This window comes from Heterodontus francisci, chromosome 1, assembly GCF_036365525.1.
Source record: "Heterodontus francisci isolate sHetFra1 chromosome 1, sHetFra1.hap1, whole genome shotgun sequence".
NCBI classification, from domain to species: Eukaryota; Metazoa; Chordata; class Chondrichthyes; order Heterodontiformes; family Heterodontidae; genus Heterodontus; species Heterodontus francisci.
In genome coordinates this window covers 255,345,173-255,367,913 of record NC_090371.1, presented here as the reverse complement: position 1 = coordinate 255,367,913, position 22,741 = coordinate 255,345,173, and the positions used below count along the sequence as shown (strand labels likewise).

Here is a 22,741-nt window from a genome sequence, read left to right as displayed (position 1 = left end):
CAGACAGACGGGCGGAGAGAGACAGACAAACAGAGAGACAGACGGGCGGAGGAGAGCGAGAGAGAGAGAGAGACAGACGGGCGGAGAGAGAGAGAGAGAGAGAGAGAGACAGACGGGCGGAGAGAGAGAGAGAGAGAGAGACAGACGGGCAGAGAGAGAGAGAGAGAGAGACAGACAGACGGGCAGAGAGAGAGAGAGAGAGAGACAGACGGGCAGAGAGAGAGAGAGAGAGAGAGACAGACGGCAGAGAGAGAGAGAGAGAGAGAGACAGACGGGCGGAGAGAGAGAGACAGACAAACAGAGAGACAGACAGGCGGAGAGAGACAGACAAACAGAGAGACAGACAGACGGGCGGAGAGAGAGAGACAGACAGACGGGCGGAGAGAGAGAGAGAGAGAGACAGACGGGCGGAGAGAGACAGACAAACAGAGAGACAGACGGGCGGAGAGAGAGAGAGAGACAGACGGGCGGAGAGAGACAGACAAACAGAGAGACAGACGGGCGGAGTGAGACAGACGGACGGGCGGAGTGAGACAGACGGACGGGCGGAGTGAGACAGACAGACGGGCGGAGTGAGACAGACAGACGGGCGGAGTGAGACAGACAGACGGGCGGAGTGAGACAGACAGACGGGCGGAGTGAGACAGACAGACGGGCGGAGTGAGACAGACAGACGGGCGGAGTGAGACAGACAGACGGGCGGAGTGAGACAGACGGGCGGAGTGAGACAGACGGGCGGAGTGAGACAGACGGGCGGAGTGAGACAGACGGGCGGAGTGAGACAGACGGGCGGAGTGAGACAGACGGGCGGAGTGAGACAGACGGGCGGAGTGAGACAGACGGGCGGAGTGAGACAGACGGGCGGAGTGAGACAGACGGGCGGAGTGAGACAGACGGGCGGAGTGAGACAGACGGGCGGTAGTGAGACAGACGGGCGGAGTGAGACAGACGGGCGGAGTGAGACAGACGGGCGGAGTGAGACAGACGGGCGGAGTGAGACAGACGGGCGGAGTGAGACAGACGGGCGGAGTGAGACAGACGGGCGGAGTGAGACAGACGGGCGGAGTGAGACAGACGGGCGGAGTGAGACAGACGGGCGGAGTGAGACAGACGGGCGGAGTGAGACAGACGGGCGGAGTGAGACAGACGGGCGGAGTGAGACAGACGGGCGGAGTGAGACAGACGGGCGGAGTGAGACAGACGGGCGGAGTGAGACAGACGGGCGGAGTGAGACAGACGGGCGGAGTGAGACAGACGGGCGGAGTGAGACAGACGGGCGGAGTGAGACAGACGGGCGGAGTGAGACAGACGGGCGGAGTGAGACAGACGGGCGGAGTGAGACAGACGGGCGGAGTGAGACAGACGGGCGGAGTGAGACAGACGGGCGGAGTGAGACAGACGGGCGGAGTGAGACAGACGGGCGGAGTGAGACAGACGGGCGGAGTGAGACAGACGGGCGGAGTGAGACAGACGGGGCGGAGTGAGACAGACGGGCGGAGTGAGACAGACGGGCGGAGTGAGACAGACGGGCGGAGTGAGACAGACGGGCGGAGTGAGACAGACGGGCGGAGTGAGACAGACGGGCGGGAGTGAGACAGACGGGCGGAGTGAGACAGACGGGCGGAGTGAGACAGACGGGCGGAGTGAGACAGACGGGCGGAGTGAGACAGACGGGCGGAGTGAGACAGACGGGCGGAGTGAGACAGACGGGCGGAGTGAGACAGACGGGCGGAGTGAGACAGACGGGCGGAGTGAGACAGACGGGCGGAGTGAGACAGACGGGCGGAGTGAGACAGACGGGCGGAGTGAGACAGACGGGCGGAGTGAGACAGACGGGCGGAGTGAGACAGACGGGCGGAGTGAGACAGACGGGCGGAGTGAGACAGACGGGCGGAGTGAGACAGACGGGCGGAGTGAGACAGACGGGCGGAGTGAGACAGACGGGCGGAGTGAGACAGACGGGCGGAGTGAGACAGACGGGCGGAGTGAGACAGACGGGCGGAGTGAGACAGACGGGCGGAGTGAGACAGACGGGCGGAGTGAGACAGACGGGCGGAGTGAGACAGACGGGCGGAGTGAGACAGACGGGCGGAGTGAGACAGACGGGCGGAGTGAGACAGACGGGCGGAGTGAGACAGACGGGCGGAGTGAGACAGACGGGCGGAGTGAGACAGACGGGCGGAGTGAGACAGACGGGCGGAGTGAGACAGACGGGCGGAGTGAGACAGACGGGCGGAGTGAGACAGACGGGCGGAGTGAGACAGACGGGCGGAGTGAGACAGACGGGCGGAGTGAGACAGACGGGCGGAGTGAGACAGACGGGCGGAGTGAGACAGACGGGCGGAGTGAGACAGACGGGCGGAGTGAGACAGACGGGCGGAGTGAGACAGACGGGCGGAGTGAGACAGACGGGCGGAGTGAGACAGACGGGCGGAGTGAGACAGACGGGCGGAGTGAGACAGACGGGCGGAGTGAGACAGACGGGCGGAGTGAGACAGACGGGCGGAGTGAGACAGACGGGCGGAGTGAGACAGACGGGCGGAGTGAGACAGACGGGCGGAGTGAGACAGACGGGCGGAGTGAGACAGACGGGCGGAGTGAGACAGACGGGCGGAGTGAGACAGACGGGCGGAGTGAGACAGACGGGCGGAGTGAGACAGACGGGCGGAGTGAGACAGACGGGCGGAGTGAGACAGACGGGCGGAGTGAGACAGACGGGCGGAGTGAGACAGACGGGCGGAGTGAGACAGACGGGCGGAGTGAGACAGACGGGCGGAGTGAGACAGACGGGCGGAGTGAGACAGACGGGCGGAGTGAGACAGACGGGCGGAGTGAGACAGACGGGCGGAGTGAGACAGACGGGCGGAGTGAGACAGACGGGCGGAGTGAGACAGACGGGCGGAGTGAGACAGACGGGCGGAGTGAGACAGACGGGCGGAGTGAGACAGACGGGCGGAGTGAGACAGACGGCGGAGTGAGACAGACGGGCGGAGTGAGACAGACGGGCGGAGTGAGACAGACGGCGGAGTGAGACAGACGGCGGAGTGAGACAGACGGCGGAGTGAGACAGACGGGCGGAGTGAGACAGACAGACGGGCGGAGTGAGACAGACAGACGGGCGGAGTGAGACAGACAGACGGGCGGAGTGAGACAGACAGACGGGCGGAGTGAGACAGACAGACGGGCGGAGTGAGACAGACAGACGGGCGGAGTGAGACAGACAGACGGGCGGAGTGAGACAGACAGACGGGCGGAGTGAGACAGACAGACGGGCGGAGTGAGACAGACAGACGGGCGGAGTGAGACAGACAGACGGGCGGAGTGAGACAGACAGACGGGCGGAGTGAGACAGACAGACGGGCGGAGTGAGACAGACAGACGGGCGGAGTGAGACAGACAGACGGGCGGAGTGAGACAGACAGACGGGCGGAGTGAGACAGACAGACGGGCGGAGTGAGACAGACAGACGGGCGGAGTGAGACAGACAGACGGGCGGAGTGAGACAGACAGACGGGCGGAGTGAGACAGACAGACGGGCGGAGTGAGACAGACAGACGGGCGGAGTGAGACAGACAGACGGGCGGAGTGAGACAGACAGACGGGCGGAGTGAGACAGACAGACGGCGGAGTGAGACAGACAGACGGGCGGAGTGAGACAGACAGACGGGCGGAGTGAGACAGACAGACGGCGGAGTGAGACAGACAGACGGGCGGAGTGAGACAGACGGGCGGAGTGAGACAGACGGGCGGAGTGAGACAGACGGGCGGAGTGAGACAGACGGGCGGAGTGAGACAGACGGGCGGAGTGAGACAGACGGGCGGAGTGAGACAGACGGGCGGAGTGAGACAGACGGGCGGAGTGAGACAGACAGACGGGCGGAGTGAGACAGACAGACGGGCGGAGTGAGACAGACAGACGGGCGGAGTGAGACAGACAGACGGGCGGAGTGAGGACAGACGGGCGGAGTGAGACAGACGGGCGGAGTGAGACAGACGGGCGGAGTGAGACAGACGGGCGGAGTGAGACAGACGGGCGGAGTGAGACAGACGGGCGGAGTGAGACAGACGGGCGGAGTGAGACAGACGGGCGGAGTGAGACAGACGGGCGGAGTGAGACAGACGGGCGGAGTGAGACAGACGGGCGGAGTGAGACAGACGGGCGGAGTGAGACAGACGGGCGGAGTGAGACAGACGGGCGGAGTGAGACAGACGGGCGGAGTGAGACAGACGGGCGGAGTGAGACAGACGGGCGGAGTGAGACAGACGGGCGGAGTGAGACAGACGGGCGGAGTGAGACAGACGAAGCGGCGGAGTGAGACAGACGGGCGGAGTGAGACAGACGGGCGGAGTGAGACAGACGGGCGGAGTGAGACAGACGGGCGGAGTGAGACAGAACGGGCGGAGTGAGACAGACGGGCGGAGTGAGACAGACGGCGGAGTGAGACAGACGGGCGGAGTGAGACAGACGGCGGAGTGAGACAGACGGGCGGAGTGAGACAGACGGGCGGAGTGAGACAGACGGGCGGAGTGAGACAGACGGGCGGAGTGAGACAGACGGGCGGAGTGAGACAGACGGGCGGAGTGAGACAGACGGGCGGAGTGAGACAGACGGGCGGAGTGAGACAGACGGGCGGAGTGAGACAGACGGGCGGAGTGAGACAGACGGGCGGAGTGAGACAGACGGGCGGAGTGAGACAGACGGGCGGAGTGAGACAGACGGGCGGAGTGAGACAGACGGGCGGAGTGAGACAGACGGGCGGAGTGAGACAGACGGGCGGAGTGAGACAGACGGGCGGAGTGAGACAGACGGGCGGAGTGAGACAGACGGGCGGAGTGAGACAGACGGGCGGAGTGAGACAGACGGGCGAGAGTGAGACAGACGGGCGGAGTGAGACAGACGGGCGGAGTGAGACAGACGGGCGGAGTGAGACAGACGGGCGGAGTGAGACAGACGGGCGGAGTGAGACAGACGGGCGGAGTGAGACAGACGGGCGGAGTGAGACAGACGGGCGGAGTGAGACAGACGGGCGGAGTGAGACAGACGGGCGGAGTGAGACAGACGGGCGGAGTGAGACAGACGGGCGGAGTGAGACAGACGGGCGGAGTGAGACAGACAGACGGGCGGAGTGAGACAGACAGACGGGCGGAGTGAGACAGACAGACGGGCGGAGTGAGACAGACAGACGGGCGGAGTGAGACAGACAGACGGGCGGAGTGAGACAGACAGACGGGCGGAGTGAGACAGACAGACGGGCGGAGTGAGACACACAGACGGGCGGAGTGAGACACACAGACGGGCGGAGTGAGACACACAGACGGGCGGAGTGAGACAGACAGACGGGCGGAGTGAGACAGACAGACGGGCGGAGTGAGACAGACAGACGGGCGGAGTGAGACAGACAGACGGGCGGAGTGAGACAGACAGACGGGCGGAGTGAGACACACAGACGGGCGGAGTGAGACACACAGACGGGCGGAGTGAGACACACAGACGGGCGGAGTGAGACACACAGACGGGCGGAGTGAGACACACAGACGGGCGGAGTGAGACACACAGACGGGCGGAGTGAGACACACAGACGGGCGGAGTGAGACACACAGACGGGCGGAGTGAGACACACAGACGGGCGGAGTGAGACACACAGACGGGCGGAGTGAGACACACAGACGGGCGGAGTGAGACACACAGACGGGCGGAGTGAGACACACAGACGGGCGGAGTGAGACACACAGACGGGCGGAGTGAGACACACAGACGGGCGGAGTGAGACACACAGACAGACTGAGAGAAAGACAGACGGAGAGACAGAGAGAGAGAGAGAGATCACAGCAACATCACAGAGAAGGCAGTCGAGCCAAGGGCTGTGGAAAGATCCAGCCTAAACAAAAAGCAGCCCTTCTGCTAATTCTACACTTCAACTTGAAGCAGCAGAGCACTGAAAGTGACTGCCACCTTCAGTCTGAAATCATAACCACTCGAAGTCTAAAACAGCGCAAGTTCAAGGCTACAAACATTCAGGCCTGCAACTTTAAAAGAGACTGTCCTCCTTAGAAGATTCAACAGGTTTACTGCAAACCACATACCATACCTTCGATCTATTTTCTCTTGAGAGTGCACGTGAGAGTGAATGCGTGCGTGAGTGGTGTTGCGAACATTTTGGGGAATGAATATGGTTCAATAAATAGTTAATCTTCTATTTTAAACCTACAAGAAAACCCTGTCACTCTGTTTATTTGGGAAGTAAATCACTCAGGGGCTAACTCATCATTTTAATCAAAACAAGATTGCAGTCAGTTGGGAGGTGAACAGTGGGAACAACCCACATCCCTTACCGCATGTCCATAATAACCTGTTCAGTAATATCCTTTGCACAGGCATCAGGGAGACATCACACCATTTAGGACACGTCTGCATTTGCAGAAACACTTGTCTATTCCCAGATTATTGAATCCTCTACAACAACTGCAGTGTTACATGGGCCCCAGCTGTCCTGCCATATTAACTAACACTTATCTAAAATTGTTCATTTAGCTTTATGGAATTAAGACAGTTTTGCCAATAAATGTGGAAACATCAACAAATTTCAAAACATCTGAAATATACAAGGGTAGAAAGTTTTGACTACTAGCTATACAAACAAGATCTGATATTTTATTCAGAAAGTAGCTTCCATGATTTGTTAGCATCGTCTAAACATGTAAACAGAAGACACTTCTGTTAATATAGCTTAATGAATCATTTTGGGATTAGTTATCTGCACTAGCCAACTTGTGTTAATCAATTCTCTAATTTAAAAACTGCCAAATGAACCATCTTCTGCTACTGTGCATCACTTCATTATAAACAACAATTTGTATTTATATAGGGTCATTAATGAAGAAAATCATCCCAAGGCGCTTCATTGAGAGCATTGTCAGACAAAATTTGACACTGAGACAAATCAGTAGATTTTAGAATAGTGACCAAAAGTTTGATTGAACAGGTAGGTTATAAAGAGTGACTTAAAGCAGGAGAGAGAGGTGAAGCAACATGTTTAGTGAGGGAATTCCAGAACTTAGGATTTAGGCAGCTGAGGCACGGCTGCCAATGGAGGGACAGAAGGAACTGGGAATGCAGAAAAGGCCAGAAATTGAGGGCTACAGAGTTCTTGGATGTTTGTAAGCAATGATCCCTCTAAACTTTCTTTGTTGTCCATGGCCTGCATATCTAATGCGCAGTACCTTTAAAGCTTTCCTTGCAGCAGCGCGCACTGTATCTTAAAAGCGGATAGCTTGTCAGCAGCCTGCTTGGTACGTTCATGATTGCTGCATGGCTACACTGCCATGCAGCTTAGAGGGAACACTGGTTTAAGGCTGGAGAATCAATGTAGGTTAGTGAGCAAGGTGAGAGGTAGTGGGGTGACGAACGGGATTTGGTGCGAGTCAGGATTCATGCAGCAGAGGTTGGATGTGCAGAAATTTATGCAAGGTGGAAGATGGGAGGCTGGACAGGAGAGCATCGGAATAGTCGAGTATGGAGGTAACAAGAGCATCAATGAAGGCTTCAGGTGTAGATAAGCTGTGGCAAGGATGGAAACAGGTGATATTATGGAGGTGGAAGTATGCAGTCAGTGATAGAGAGGATATGGGGTAAGAAGCTCCGCTCAAGGTCAAATAGGTCATCGAGGTTACAAACAGGCTGGTTCAGCCTCAAACAGTAGTCAGGTAGGGGGGATGGAATCAGTGACTAGGGAACAGAGTTTGTGATGAGGCGACAGGCAATGGCTTCAGTCTTCCCAATAGTTAATTGGCAGAAGTTTCTGCTCATCCAATACTGGATCTTGGAACATAGGAATGGGACTAGGTGATTTAGCCCCTCAAGCCTGTTCTGCTGCCATTCAATGAGATCATGGCTGATCTGCAAACTAACTCCATACATCCGTCTTTGCCCCATATTCCTTAGCACCTTTGGAAAACAGAAATCTATCAATCTTACCACCACCTTCTCAAGGGCAATTAGGGATGGGCAATAAATGCTGGCCTAGCCAGCAATGCCCACATTCCATGAAAGAAGAAAGAAAATCTCAGATTTAAAATTTACGATTGATCTAGCATCAATTGCTGTTTGCGAAAATGAGTTCCAAATCTCTACCACCCTTTGCGTGTAGAAGTATTGCCTAATTTCACTCCTGAAAGGCCTGGCTCTAACTTTTAGACTATGTCCTCTAGTCCTAGACTCCCAACCAACAGAAATAGTCTCTCTCTATCTACCCTATCTGTTCCCCTTAACATCTTGGAAACTTCAATCAAATCATGCCTTAACCTTGTAAATTCCAGGGATTACTACCTTAGTTTATGTAATCTCTTCTTGTAATTTAACCCCTGGAGTCCAGCTATCATTCTGGGAACCAATGTAGCACTCCCTCAAAGGTCAATTTCTCCTTCCTAAGATGTAGTACCTAGAACTGCTCACGGTACTCTAGGTGTGGTCTAACCAGTGCTTTGTACCCCCTTGTGTTCTAGTCCTCGAGATACACAGGCCAGCATTCCAATAGCCTTTTGGATGATTTTCTGTACCTGTTCATGATACTTGAATGATCAATATAGTTGGAACACCAAGTCTCTTTGAACTTGCAGTGTTTCTAGCTTTTCATTTAGAAAATACCCTTTTTGGCACAAAGTGAATGACCTCACATTTGCCTACATTGAAATCCATGTACCACAGTTTTGTCCATTCACTTAATCTATCAATATCTCTTTAGAAATTTTATGCTTCCATCTGCACAATGCAACCCACCTTTGTGTCATTGGAAAATTTGGATAACCCATCATCTCAGTCGTTGATAAATAGTGAATAGTTGAGGTCACAGCACAGATCCTTGGGGATCAGTACTAGTCACATCCTGTCAATCAGAGTGCCTGCCCATTATCCCTATTCTCGGTCTCCTGCTACTCAGACAATTTCCCAACGAGGTCAATAATTTACCTGCAATCCATGGGTTTCAATTTTAGCTAACAGTCTCTTATGAGGGACTTTATCAAATGACTTCTGGAAATCCATATAAATAGCATCCATAGACATTCTCCTGCCCACAACTTCAGTCACCTCTTCAAAAAATTCTATCAGGATCATCAGGCATGACCTATCCCTTTCAAATCCATGCTGGTTCTCTCTGATCAGCTGATAACTTTCAAGGTATTCTGTCATCCTATCCTTAGTTATTGACTCAAGTAATCTCCCGCCAACAGATGTTAGGCTAACTGGTCTACAGTTTCCTGGTTTTCCTTTCTAACCTTTCTTAAATAGCAGAGTGACATGCGCAATTTTCCAATCTAAAGAAATGGTTACCAAATCAAGAGAACTTTGCAAGATTATAGTTAGGGCATCTGTAATGTTCTCACCAAATTCCATTAAGATCTTGGGATGGAAACCATCTCATTCTGGAGATTTATCACTCTCTAGTGCCATTATTTTCTTTATTACTGTCATTTTGCTTATGTTAATTTTGGTGAGCCTGTTTCAGTATTAGTTTTCTTGGGATTTTCAGCATGCTGACCTCTTCCTCTACTGTAAACCCTGATACAAAATAATTATTTAACATGTTCGCCATTTCCTTATTTTCACTGACAAATCACTGTTATCAGTTGTCAAGACATCCACATTGCTCCTGACCACCATTCTTCCTCCGAATATAATTGTAAAAAAAATGTTTATATTGATTTGATATCCTTTGCAAGTTTCTTTTTATCTCCCTTCCTGTAGCTCTTACTATCTGTTTTGTCACCCTTTGCTGTTCATTGCATCTTCCCCATTTGCCAGGATCTGTGCTATGTGTTATCTCTTACCTCTTTAGTCATCCAGAGCTTTTTTTGGCAAGTAGAGCGTTTGCCTTTAAGGGGAATAAACTGGTTTTGTATCATATCAAATTATTTGTTTTATTCATTCATGGAAAGTGGACATTGCTGGCAAGACCAGCATTTATTATTGATTCATAATTGCCCTTGAGAAGCTGGTGGTGAGCTGCCTTCTTGATCCGCTGCAGTCCGTGTGGTGTAGGGACATACACAGTGCAGTTAGGAAGTGCTTCTTGAACACCTCCCACGGATCTTTTGTTGTTTTCCTATTAACAAACTTGCCCAGTTTACTGTGGGTGCAGGCAATGTCAAGCAAGCAGTATGACAAATCAGATGCAGTGGAGGGGTCCTAGTAGATGATGAAGTAGAACCTGGGGATCAACAACATACATCAGGAATTTGACATGCAAACACTTAACAATTAGTTTCCATGATTTGTTATGCAAACATCAACACAGAGTGACCCTGGACTTATTTTGAGTTCCTCAACTGATCATGGGGAAGCTTTTGCCAGGCCAAGGCAAAACAAAATTGATGAAACTTCCCTAGCAGAATTCATCATATTGAATTTACAATATACTGAAACATCATTTATGCATTTTCCACATCTTTCAAACTTCCTTTTCAAAGATTTTAATGTCAAATACTTTTGGCCAGTGCCATTTCATACTCTATATAAATATCTACTGATCATTACACCAGTGTGCAATGGTTATTACTGAAGATTAGAATACAACTTTCACGATTAAGGAATATTATATTTAAGAACTTTTAAAACTGAGATACTTGATAAATTAGTGACCTTTATCGGTTTGCCTTTTAATTAACAGTACTGAAACTAACATATACTTACAATCACATGATAGTTTTTCTTGAAATGATTTGTAATATTTACTGAGTAGTTTAAAATTCTCTTGATTGATAATTTCCTGCAGAGAAATATCTCCAAACCTAATGATAAACGATAAATTTTTATTAGTCAATACCACAATTTTAATTTATCATCTGAATTCCATGATGTTTAAAGTAAACTTAAAGAACTTTTAAAACTGGAATTTATATAGCAACTTTCACAATCTCAGTGCATCCTAAAGTGTTTCATGATTAATGAAGTACTCTTGAAGTCACAACTATAACACAGCAAAATGCTGCAACTAATTTTCACACAGCAAGGTCCCTCAAACATCAATGAGATAAATGACCAGATAATCCATTTGTTGAGGGATAAATGTTAGCAGGGTATCAAAGCCTGGAAATTATAGTATATAATATTGAAAGAATGCTCAAAACAGATTTCACTGTCCACTATTTTAATGGACAAGTCAAGCCTGTTTGTACAATGACATCACACAGGGCAACTTCCAGGTTAAAACATTAAGTATTCATTTACTTATATCATACATAAAAAGCTGGCACAACATTTGTCTTAGGGCTCCCCAAATGGTTTACCAAGTTTATCCACAGCTAAGCTATACAGTACAGGAAAATCCCAAGTTTGATATCCAGTTTATGGCTAAATGATTTCATCATAGCCAGGATGCAACAGGAGTTCTCAGTGCCCTGGGATAGGAAAAGGAAAAAAAATCAATCATTGTTCACACTCTTGATTGTTGTCTCGTGACTCTTGAAGCTCTTCTGTGTGGCCGAGATCAGGTTGACTGCAATGCTCCTGCAGTGAAACAGCCTTTCAACGTTCACCATCAAGTCTCACGCAGGTCCACACAAAAGCACACTTCCAGTAGGAGTTGTTAGATAGCAAGTAGAAGAGGAAACCCTGCTCGAATTTTCATTCTCCAACCCAGAGGTGCTGAGGACAATTATAGTGACCTAGCTGAGATCAGTTAACTTAGTGCACATCGAGGGCCTGGCCTGCACGCCTCAATTATTCACTGCCGCCATCCATCAGAATTTAGTGTTTTAAAAAAATTCTCTTCCAATTTTCTCTCCTATCTCCTGAAGGTACTCAGTCTGATTCATGTTGATCATAATTCTATGAGTTCATGGCATTTTCTGGCTAGACACCAGATTTCTGGTACCTCATCTAAATGGCCAATCTTTATATATGAGCCTCAACTGAGAGCTGTCAGGCTATTTAACCATTGGGACTGCATAACTGATTGTAAGCCTGTTGTTAGCCAGCATCCACAGCCTTATTAATTTGCCCATTTAGTTTCAGACTGGGTATGACACAATAAAACACAGGAGTAAAACAAACAATCTGGATTACAAGAGAACCACCATTTTGGATACTGATCAGATAACGTATGGTAAAACAAGGTTTTGCAATTGCATTCAATAGTCCACTGTTACAGGCGAAATGATCTTGTCAAGTCTCAATATTACATTTATACCAGTATCACTGCTGGTACAAATTCTAATTGGAGATTAATTTCTCCATCATGCTACTTTGTATGCTTATTATTTTATAAAATTCCCTCAGATTATGGAAATCTTTGCATTTTTCACTGCACTTCGGCTGGAAAATAAATACTTTGGGGAATCCTGATTGCATATACTGCTGTTATGCACAATTAGTATTAGGAGCTATCTGTAGCTAGCAATATCACAAAATGAGAACCATCTGAGGCGAGAAGGGTATTCAACTAGGAGGTACATGAAAATTGTCACATTTTTTTTTTTTAAGAGTATGCTTTTCTTTTTACAGGCGGAAAGAAAATAAAATAAGTCTCTTTTGTGCTCGTCAAACAGACAGTGATTACACCTATTCAAACTACAAGAGTAATTTGAATTTATACAGTATCTTAATGTGGAAAAATGTTCCAAGGAGATTCACAGAAGCCTAATCAGACAAAATGGATGGCCAGTCAAAGAAGCAGTTATCAGAAACCTGACCAAAAGCTTGGCCAAAGAGGCAGTTGTCAATGAGGACCATAATGGAGATGAATTAGGTGGAGAAGCAGTGCTAAGGAAAGGAATTCTAGAGCGAGGGGTTTAGATGAGGGGTGTACGGTCTGGTTCAACCTAAGGTAGTGGTTGTGGAGTGGACTGGAATCTATGACAGGAGTTGGAGTTTGTGGCTTCAGTCTTCTCAATGTTTAACTGAAGGAAATTGTGGCTCACCCAAGACTTTAGGTCAGACAATACAGATCCAATGGAGGGGTCAAAACAAGTGGTGGAAAGGTACAGCTAGGTGTTGTCAGCATATATGTGAAAGCTCACTCCAGGCCTGCAGATGATGTTGCTGAGGAACAACATGTACATGAGGAAGAGGAGGGGGAAAAGGACAGATCCACAGGGGACTGCAGAGGTAACAGTGACGATTGGAAGAAAAACTATAATTGGAGGTTTGCTTTATTCATTCTTGGAATGTGGCCATCACTAGCAAGGTCAGTATTTATTGACCATCTCTTAAATGATAGTGATGAGCCTTCTTGGACCGCTGCAGTCCATTTGGTGCAGGTAGCCCTATGGTGCTGTTAGGTAGGAATTTCCATGATTTTGATGCAGCAACGATGAAGGAACGGTGATTTACAGAGAGTCAGAGTTATACAGCACGGAAACAGGCCCTTCAGCCCATCATGTCTGGGCCGGCCATCAAGCACCTAACTATTCTAATCCCGTTTTACCAGCACTTGGCCTGTAGCCTTGTATGCTACGACATTTCAAGTGCTCATCTAAATACTTCTTAAATGTTGCGAGGGTTCCTGCCTCTATCACCTCTTCAGGCAGTGGGTTTCAGATTGCAACCAGCGAGTGAAAATTTTTTCCTCAAATCCCCTCTAAACCTCCTGCCCCTTACCTTAAATCTATGCCCCATGGTTACTGACCCCTCCGCTAAGGGAAAAAGTTTCTTCCTATCTATCCTATCAATGACCCTCACAATTTTGCATACCTCAATCATGTCCCCCCTCAGCTTTCTCTGCTCTAAGGAAAACAACCCTAGCCTTTTCAGTTCTCTTCATAGCTGAAACGCTCCAGCCCAGGCAACATCCTGGTGAATCTCCTCTGCACCCTCTCCAGGGCAATCACATCCTTCCCATAGTGTGGTGCCCAGAACTGTACACATTACTCCAGCTGTGGCCTAACTAGCGTTTTATACAGCTCCATCATAACCTCCCTGCTCTTATATTCTATGCCTCGGCTAATAAAGGCAAGTATCCCATATGCCTTCCTAACCACCTTATCTACCTGTGCTGCTGCTTTCAGTGATCTATGGACAAGTAAACTAAAGTACTTCACTCTGTATTTCCTAGGGTCCTACCATCCATTGTATATTGTTATATTGCCTTGTTAGTCCTCCCAAAATGCATCACCTCACACTTTTCAGGATTAAATTCCATTTGCCACAGCTCCGCCCATCTTACCAGCCCATCTATATGGTCCTGTAATCTAAGGCCTTCCTCCTCACTATTTACGACACCACCAATTTTCGTGTCATCTGTGAAATTACTGATTATACCTCCTAAATTCACATCTAAATCATTAATGTACACTACAAACAGCGAGGTTCCCAGCACCGATCCCTGTGGTACACCACTGGTCACAGGCTTCCACTCGCAAAAACAACCCTTGACCATCACCTTCTGCCTCCTGCCACTAAGCCAGTTTTGGATCCAATTTGCCAAATTGCCCTGGATCCCAGGCAGGAGTGCAGATTAGTGATAAGGCTGATTGTTGACCAGAAAATGAAAGGAAGGGTCAGAACGTGTGAATATCATATTGCGCCAAGGAATCGTACATAAGTAGGGAAATTTGATAATCGAACAAATTTAAAGGATTTGTATCTGAATGCACGAAGCAATCAGAATAAAATAAATGAGTTAACAGCGCAAATAGAGACGAATGGGCATGATTTAGTGGCGATTACTGAGACATGATTGCAGGGAAACCAGGTTTGGGAATTGAATATCCAAGGGCACTCACTGGGCTGAATTCTACGCCGGCCCAGTGGGTCGGATGATGGCGTGGGGGCGGCGTAAAATTGAGCGGGAGGCTCCAGGAAGCCGATCCGCCCCGCTCCCGCCTCCAGTGAACTTTACAGCGGTTGGGCGGGGGAGGAAACGGCCATCCCGCCCGAGGCCAATCAAGGCCCTTAAGTGGCCATTTAAGGGCTCTCGCCCACCTCCACAGGTATTTTACCCATGGCAAGTGGGCATGCTGGGGGCGTGAAAGGCTGGCCAGTGAAAGCTGCCGGCCTTTCTGCGTCTCAGGGGGAGAAGGGGGGAGGGGCCATGGCAGTCGGGCAGGGTGCCCGATTGAGGGCCGCCCCTGCCTCCCAACCCACCTCCAGGACCCAAGACGCCCCCTCCCCCCAAACAACCACCCTAGACTCACCAGGGCACAACTGATCCCCCTGGTGAGGCATGCCCCAACTTACCCACTCTCTAGGGTCCATGGTGTCGGCTGGGCGGCAGTACCAGCAGTGGCCACTGCTCCCAGTGGCGCTGCTGGGACTAAGAGCTGCTGGCTCTCTGATTGGCCGGCAGTTCACTGAGGCGGGACTTTCTCCCTCAAGTAGGCGGAAGCCCCGCCTCGGGACAATTAAAGCCTGGGGGCCCGTAAAATTTGGGACGGATCCCCAGGCTAGGCGGAAGTGGGTTCGCCACCGACACAAAAGTCAGTGGTGAATTCCCATCCACCTAGGGTAAAATCCAGCCCACTATTTCGGAAGGATAGGCAGGAAGGAAAAGGAGGTGGTGTAGCTTTGTTCGTAAAGGAAGAGATCAGTGCTGTAGTGAGAAATGAAATAGGTACTAGAGATCAAGATGTAGAATCAGTCTGGGTAGAAAGAAGAAATTGCAAGGGAAAGTCGTCCCTGGTGGGAGTAATCTGTTGGTCCCCAAACAGCAGTTCCGCAGTGGGGCACAGTATAAACCAGGAAATACTGGGGGCATGTAAGAAAGGTACGGCAATAATCATGGGTGATTTTAATATGCAGATAGACTGGATTAATCAAATTGGCAAGGGTAGCCTCGAGGGATAGACTGAATTAATCAAATTGGCAAGGGTAGCCTCGAGGGAGAGTTCATTGAAGGTATTAGAGATTGTTTTTTGGAGCAATATGTTTTGGAACCAACCAGGGAGCAGGCTATTCTAGATTTGGTATTGTGTAATGAGGTGGGATTAATGAATGATCTCATAGTTAAGGATCCTCTAGGGAAGAGTGATCATAGCAGGCTTGAATTTCAAATTCAGTTTGAGGGCGAGAAACTGGAGTTCCATACTAACGTTCTGAAGTTAAACAAAGGTAATTACATAGGCGTGAGGACAGATTTGGCCCTAGTGGACTGGGCAGGAAGACTAAAAGGTAGGACAGTTGATGAGCAGTGGCAGATGTTTAAGGAGATATTCAATTTATCCCAACTAAAATATATTCCAGAGAGGAAGAAAGATTGCAAGAGGGGGAAAAAACACCATGGCTAAGCAAGGAAGTTAAGGATAACATAAAGACAAAAACTATGGCATACCATATTGCAAAGGCCAGTGGCAGGTTGGAAGATTGGGAAACTTTTAAAGATCAACAAAGGGTTACTAAAAAAAGTAATAAAAAGAGAAAAGGTAAATTATGAAAGAAAACTAGCACAAAATATAAAAACAGATAGCAAAACCTTCTATAAGCATATAAAAGGGAAGACAGTAGCTAAAGTGAATGTTGGTCCCTTGGAGGATGAGACTGAGGCGTTAATAGTGGGGAACATAGAAATGGTGGAGACACTAAATCAGTATTTTGCCTCAGTTTTCACGGAGGACGACACTGGTACCATCCCAATAGTAACAGGTAATGCAGAGGTTACAGAAATGGAGGAACTTAGAACAATCATCATCACTCGGAAAAAAGTACTAAACAAACTATTGGGATTTAAGTCAGACAAGTCCCCAGGACCTGATGGCCTACATTCTAGGGTCTTAAAGGAAGTGGCAGCGGAGATGGTGGATCCATTGATTATAATATTCCAAAATTCCCTGGATGCGGGAAAGGTTCCAGTGGATTGGAAAAATGCTAATATAACGCCCTTAATCAAAAAGGGAGGGAGGCAGAAAGTAGGAAACTATAGACCAGTGAGTTTAACATCTGTCATTGGGAAATTGTTAAGGAAGTAATAACAGGACATTTAGAAAATGCAATCCATCAGTCAGCATGGTTTTATGAAGGGTAAATCGTATTTGAATAATTTGCTAGAGTTCTTTGAAGGTGTAACAAGTGGATAATGAGGATCCTGTAGATATGGTATATCTGGACTTCCAGAAGGCATTTGATAAGGTACTGCACAAAAGGTTAATACACAAGGTAAGATCATATAGGGTTAGGGCAATTTATTAGCTCGGATAGAGGATTAGTTAACCAACAGAAAACAGTGTCGGGATAAATGGGTCCTTTTCTGGTTGGCAAGATGTAACTAGTGGCGTGCCACAGGGTTTGGTCCTCGGGCCCTAACTATTTACAATCTACCTTAATGACTTGGATGCAGGGATAGAAGGTACTGTAGCCAAATTTGCAGATTACACTAAAATAGGTGGGATAGTAAGTTGCAATAAAGAAATAAGAAATTTACAAATGGATATGGATAGGTTAGGTGAATGGGCCAAACTTTGGCAGATGGAGTTTAATGTGGATAAGTGTGAGGTTATCCATTTTGGTCAGAAGAATAGAAAGGCAAATTATTGTCTGCATGGAGAGAAACTTCAGAGCGCTTTGGTGCAGATGGATCTGGGTGTCCTCATGCATGAATCGCAGAAAACTAGTATGCAGGTACAGCAGGTAAGAAGGAAGGCAAATGGAATTTTGCCATTTATTGCTAAAGGAAGAGAGTGTAAAAGTAGGAAAGTGTTGCTGCAACTGTGCAAGGCATTAGTGAGACCGCACCTGGAGTATTACATACAGTTCTGGTCCCCTTACTTGAGGAGGGCTGTAGTTGCATTGGAGGCAGTTCAGAGGAGGTTCACTAGATTGATTCCAGAGATGAGGGGTTTGTCCTATGAAGAGAGATTGAGCAGTTTAGGCCTTTACTCTCTGGCTTTTAGAAGAATGAGAGGAGATCTAATTGAGGTATATAAGATGATTAAGGGGATTGACAAAGTAGACGCATAGAGGATGTTTCCTCTTGTAGGGCAATCTAGAATGAGAGGTCATAGTTTTAGGATAAGAGGTAGCAAATTTAAAAGAGAGATGAGGAGAAATTACTTCTCTCAAAGGGTCGTAAGTATGTGGAAATCACTACCCCAGAGTGCAGTGGATGCCGGGACATTGAGTAAATTTAAGGAGGAGATATTCAGACTTTTAATTAGTAATGGGTTGAAGGGTTATGGAGAACAGGCAGGAAAGTGGAGTTGAGACCGAGATGAGATGAGCCATGCTCGTATTGAATGGCAGAGCAGGCTCGAAAGGCTGAATTGCCTACTCCTGCTCCTAAGTTCTTATAATCCTGACTTGTACCTTGTAGGTGGTGGAAAGGCTTTGGGGAGTCAGGAGGTGAGTTACTCACTGCAGAATTCCCAGCCTCTGACCTCCTCTTGTAGCTGTAGTATTTATGTGGCTGGCCCAGTTGAGTTTCTAATCAATGGCAATGCCTTGGATGTTGATGGTGGGGAATTTGATAAGAACACTGAATCATCAGCAAACAGCTCCACCTCAGACCTTGTAATGGATGGAGGGTCATTGATGAAGCAGCTGAAGATATTTGGGCCTCGGATACAGCCCTGAGGAACCTCTGCAGTGATATCCTGGGGCTGAGATGATTGGCCTCCGACAATAACAGCCATCTTTCTTTGTGTTAGATATGTCTGCAGCCACTGGCAAGTTTTCCCCTGATCTCCACTGACTGCAGTTTTATTACAGCTCCTTGATGCCACACTCAATCAAATACTTCCATGATGTCAAGGACAGTCACTCTCATCTCACCTCTGGAATTCAGCTTTCTTTTGTCCACATTTGGACCAAGGCTGCAATGAGATCTGGAGTTGAGTGGTCTTGGCAGTGCCCAAAGTGAGCATCAGTGAGCAGTTATTGGTGAGTACGATAGCAGTTTTGATGACTCCTTCCATCACCTTGCTGATGATTGAGAGCAGGCTGGTCGGACAATAGTTGACCAGGTTGAATTTGTCCTGCTTTTTATGGCTAGGACAAAACTAATCAATTTTATACATTTTTGGGTTTATGTTTATGCTGACACTGTCCGATTGAGGTGCAGCTATCTCTGGAGTAGAGGTCTTCATTACTACAGCTGAAATGTTGTCAGGAGACTTACGTAGCCATTGCTGTGTGCACTGCAGTTAAATTTTTCTTGTCACCTGGACTGAATCAAATTAGCTGAAGACTGGTGATGGTGGGAACCTCAGGGAGATCATCAACTCGGCACTTCTGGCTGAAGTTGGTTGCAAGTACCCTAAGCCTTATGTTTTGCACTTGGTGGTGGCGTAGTGGTAATGTCACCGGATTAATAATCCAGAGGCCCGGACTACTGCTCTGGGGCCATGGGTTCAAATCCCACCATGGCAGATGATGAAATTTGAATTTAGTTAATAAATCTTGAATTTTTTAAATAAAAAGCTAGTCTAATGGTGACCATGAAACCATTGTCGATTGTTGTAAAAACCCATCTGGTTCACTAATGTCCTTTATGGAAGGAAATCTGCTGTCCTTACCTGGTCTGGCTTACATGTGACTCCAGACCCACAGCAATGTGGTTGACTCTTAAATGCCATCTGAAATGGTATAGCAAGCCAATCAGTTTAAGGGCAATTAGGGATGGGCAATAAATGCTGGCCTAGACAGTGATGCACTCATCCCACGAACGAATAGAAAAAAACATGCTGGGCTATGCCTTCATTGAGGATGGGGATTTTCCTGGAGCCTCTTCCCCTGTTAGTTGCTTAACTGCCCAAAGCCGTTCATGACTAAATATGGCAGGACTACCAAGCTTTGACTGGATCCAGTGGCTATGGAATCACTTAGCTCTTCCTATAGCATGCTGCTTCCACTAACATGCATGTAATTCTGTGCTGTAGCTTCATCAGGTTGCCACCTCATTTTCTGGTATGCCTGGTGCTGCTCCTGGTATGCCTTTCTACACTCTTCATTGAACCAGGGTTGGTCATCTGGCTTGATAGTGATGGAGGAGTGAGTGATATGCTGAGTCATGAGATTACAAATTGTGTGGTATACAATCCTGCTGCTGCTGACCGTCCACCTTGCCGCATCGGTGTCCAATTCTAAGCTGTTAGATTTGTTTTTAATCTGTCCCACCTTAGCATAATGATACATGAAAAACAGGGCATGTGGACCCTCAAGTCTACTCCACCATTCAACAAAATCATGGATAATCTTCGGTCTCAACTCCACTTTCCCAGCTCAAGTCCAAATATTGGACTTTAGATTCAAACATGGAGTTACAGGAAAGAAGGGTACAGGTTTGAGGAAGTGGCACCATATTCAAGGTCTTTGAAGAAGAAAGGAAGATTAAACTAGAAGCTTGCAAAGACAGATGAATTGAGTGTGTTTTTGTGAAGGAGGTGATAATGGCAGTTTTGAAAGGGAGGGGAGCCAGAACCAAATGAAAGGAAACTAGAAAATATTCTGTAGTTCCAATAAAGACTTTCCACAATTGACATCAATACTTGGTCTGTGCTGGGAACAGAAAATGCACATTAGCTTGCTAAAGCACATCTGTTTCCTACAGGAAAAGAAAACTTCAGATAGACAATTCCATATTGGTTGGCATCAAAATTAAATCTAGAAACTCAGAAATATAAATCCTGCAGGAAAACGCATTCAGTTTGTCCCATCCTGATTTACACTGAAATAATCTATGTGCTATTAAAATAAACTGATGTGACTGTCATGATGGATAGAGAACCGAACAATGGTTATTAAATAAAACAGAAAATACTGAGCAGGTCTGGCAGTATCTGCTGAGTGTTTCCAGCATTCTGTTTTTACTTCAGATTTCCAGACATGCCATATTTTGCACTGGTTATTAAATGCTGTGTAATGTAACCTCCTTCTTACCTACGCTACAATAATATGTCTCTAAAATATATAAAATTCAGCTATTCCACCTAGCGTTTAGTCTCCGTGATTCACTTGAAGTCAGTCAGACACTATTGGACATGGTCCATGTGTGTTCCTTTTAAAAGAGGTGGAATCATTAACTTTCATCATTTTGTTCTTCATTATCTCAAGCACTGACCTCCTTGGTACTTGTTTTTGTCCTCAGCCCAATCTATCAAATCTTTGTGTTGAACATTTATCCTAATTATACCATCATTCTTTGCATTTCAATTTTTGAGCTTTTTTTGATCAGATGCCTTCTGATTTCTGACTTGACAAGTTCTTAAGGGGATACTGAGGCAGCTGCATGCTCCAGTTAAGAATTTCTTGTTCCTTACACCTTTATTTGAGTCTCCATTCCGGGGTCTACTGGCTAGACTTTGTATGTAACTTAATTTCCTTTTCTAATATAGAAGTTTACAGCACAGAAGGAAGCCATTCAGCCCATCATATCCATGCCAGTTCTCTACTCCATTTAAATTGGTTTTAAAAAGTGCAACATGCAAAATGTAACTACTCAAAGGTATTTAGCCTCATTATATTTAGTGTCCACTGTGGCTCAGTGTTACCACTGTGGCACAGTGTTAGTACTCTTGCCTCTGATTCAGAAGGTTGTGGGTTAAAATCCCACCTCAGAGACTTGAACACATAATCCAAGTTGACGCTCCAGTGTAGCCCTGAGGGAGTGCTGCACTGTCGGAGGTACTGTCTTTCAGATGAGGTGTTAAACTGAGGCCCTGTCTGTGCTCTCAGTTGTATGGAAAAGATCCCATGGCACTACTTTGAGGAAGAACAGGGAAGTTCTCCTGGTGTTCTGGCCAATATTTATCCTCCAACATCACTACAACAGATTAGCTGGTCATTTATTTCACTGCTGTTTGTGGAACCTTGCTGTACACATATTGGCTGCCATGTTTTCTACAATACAACAGTACTATACTTCAATAGTACTTCATGTTGTGTGTTATTATTGTAGTAGTCTAGCTAGGGCGTTGTTGATAAAGTCTGAGGCTGGATAAGGTCAACTAATAGCTATTACTTACACATCTCTATTTACACTCTCCACAAGGCTCTCCAGCTAGCAGCCTTCCAGCTGCTAATCTCTTCTTCCAAAGCCCATTATCACTCACTATTAGATCATCATCATCACTACAGTGAGAGGGGTTGGCTCTCACTGACTCCAGCATTACCCCTTTCAGGTCCTTATACTACACCTCCTCCCCCACCCAAGTCTTCATCCATATATTTTCTTTAACAGATATATATTAATGACTTTACGTACAACCCTTTCTCTCCCACCCCCACCCCCCATGGTCTCTGGCTTCACTTATTTAGTCTGTTAGGAGGTTTTTCTCCCCAATCTTGTTCTAATCTGAGTGGGATGATCAGTAGTCTTCCTTGTAAGTCTTGATCACTGACTTGGTTGATTTTTACTAAGGACTGTAGAATTCTGTTTGCTCTGGGTTTCTTCATCATCAACTGGTTCTTCCAAATAAATGATTGAATGTTGCTTCTGGGGAATAGTGATAATATTTCTCCTTTTTCTACGTATGTTCCCTTCTATTGTGTGTACCACATATGATCTCTGGTAGCTTGCATCTCTGTGGATTACAGTACCTTCCCTTTCTAGATCTAGTATCCATAATCTTTGGCCTTCATTCAGTTTCGTTAAGTCTCTGGCACAAAATCTTTTGTTGTAATTTCACATTTGTTGCCTTCTATAAGAATTTTCCCGGTCTCTTACTCTCCCGTAATCCCAGACATCCAATCCTGGAAGCAAGTTTTTAGGCAACATAAGAAGTTGCGGTCTTATCTTTCTGCCATCAGTAACTCTGCAGGTGATAGTCGATCTACACCGTTGATGTGTGGACTGTGGATAACGTGGTGAACTTGAGATGT

At 47.7% G+C, this 22,741-nt stretch overlaps 1 protein-coding gene across 19 annotated transcripts in view; it reads right to left on the bottom strand.

The window, feature by feature from the left end:
• inpp4b (inositol polyphosphate-4-phosphatase type II B) overlaps positions 1–22,741 on the bottom strand; it is a 996,728-nt gene that overhangs the window by 86,479 nt on the left and 887,508 nt on the right. For 18 of the 19 annotated variants that reach the window (XM_068043111.1, XM_068043134.1, XM_068043119.1 and 15 more), the window contains one exon: positions 10,688–10,785. In XM_068043111.1, coding sequence (XP_067899212.1) covers positions 10,688–10,785 — 98 coding nt within the window. Of the gene's footprint in view, positions 1–10,116; positions 10,206–10,687; positions 10,786–22,741 lie in introns of all 19 variants that reach the window. The other variant, XM_068043194.1, reaches the window with a different exon arrangement.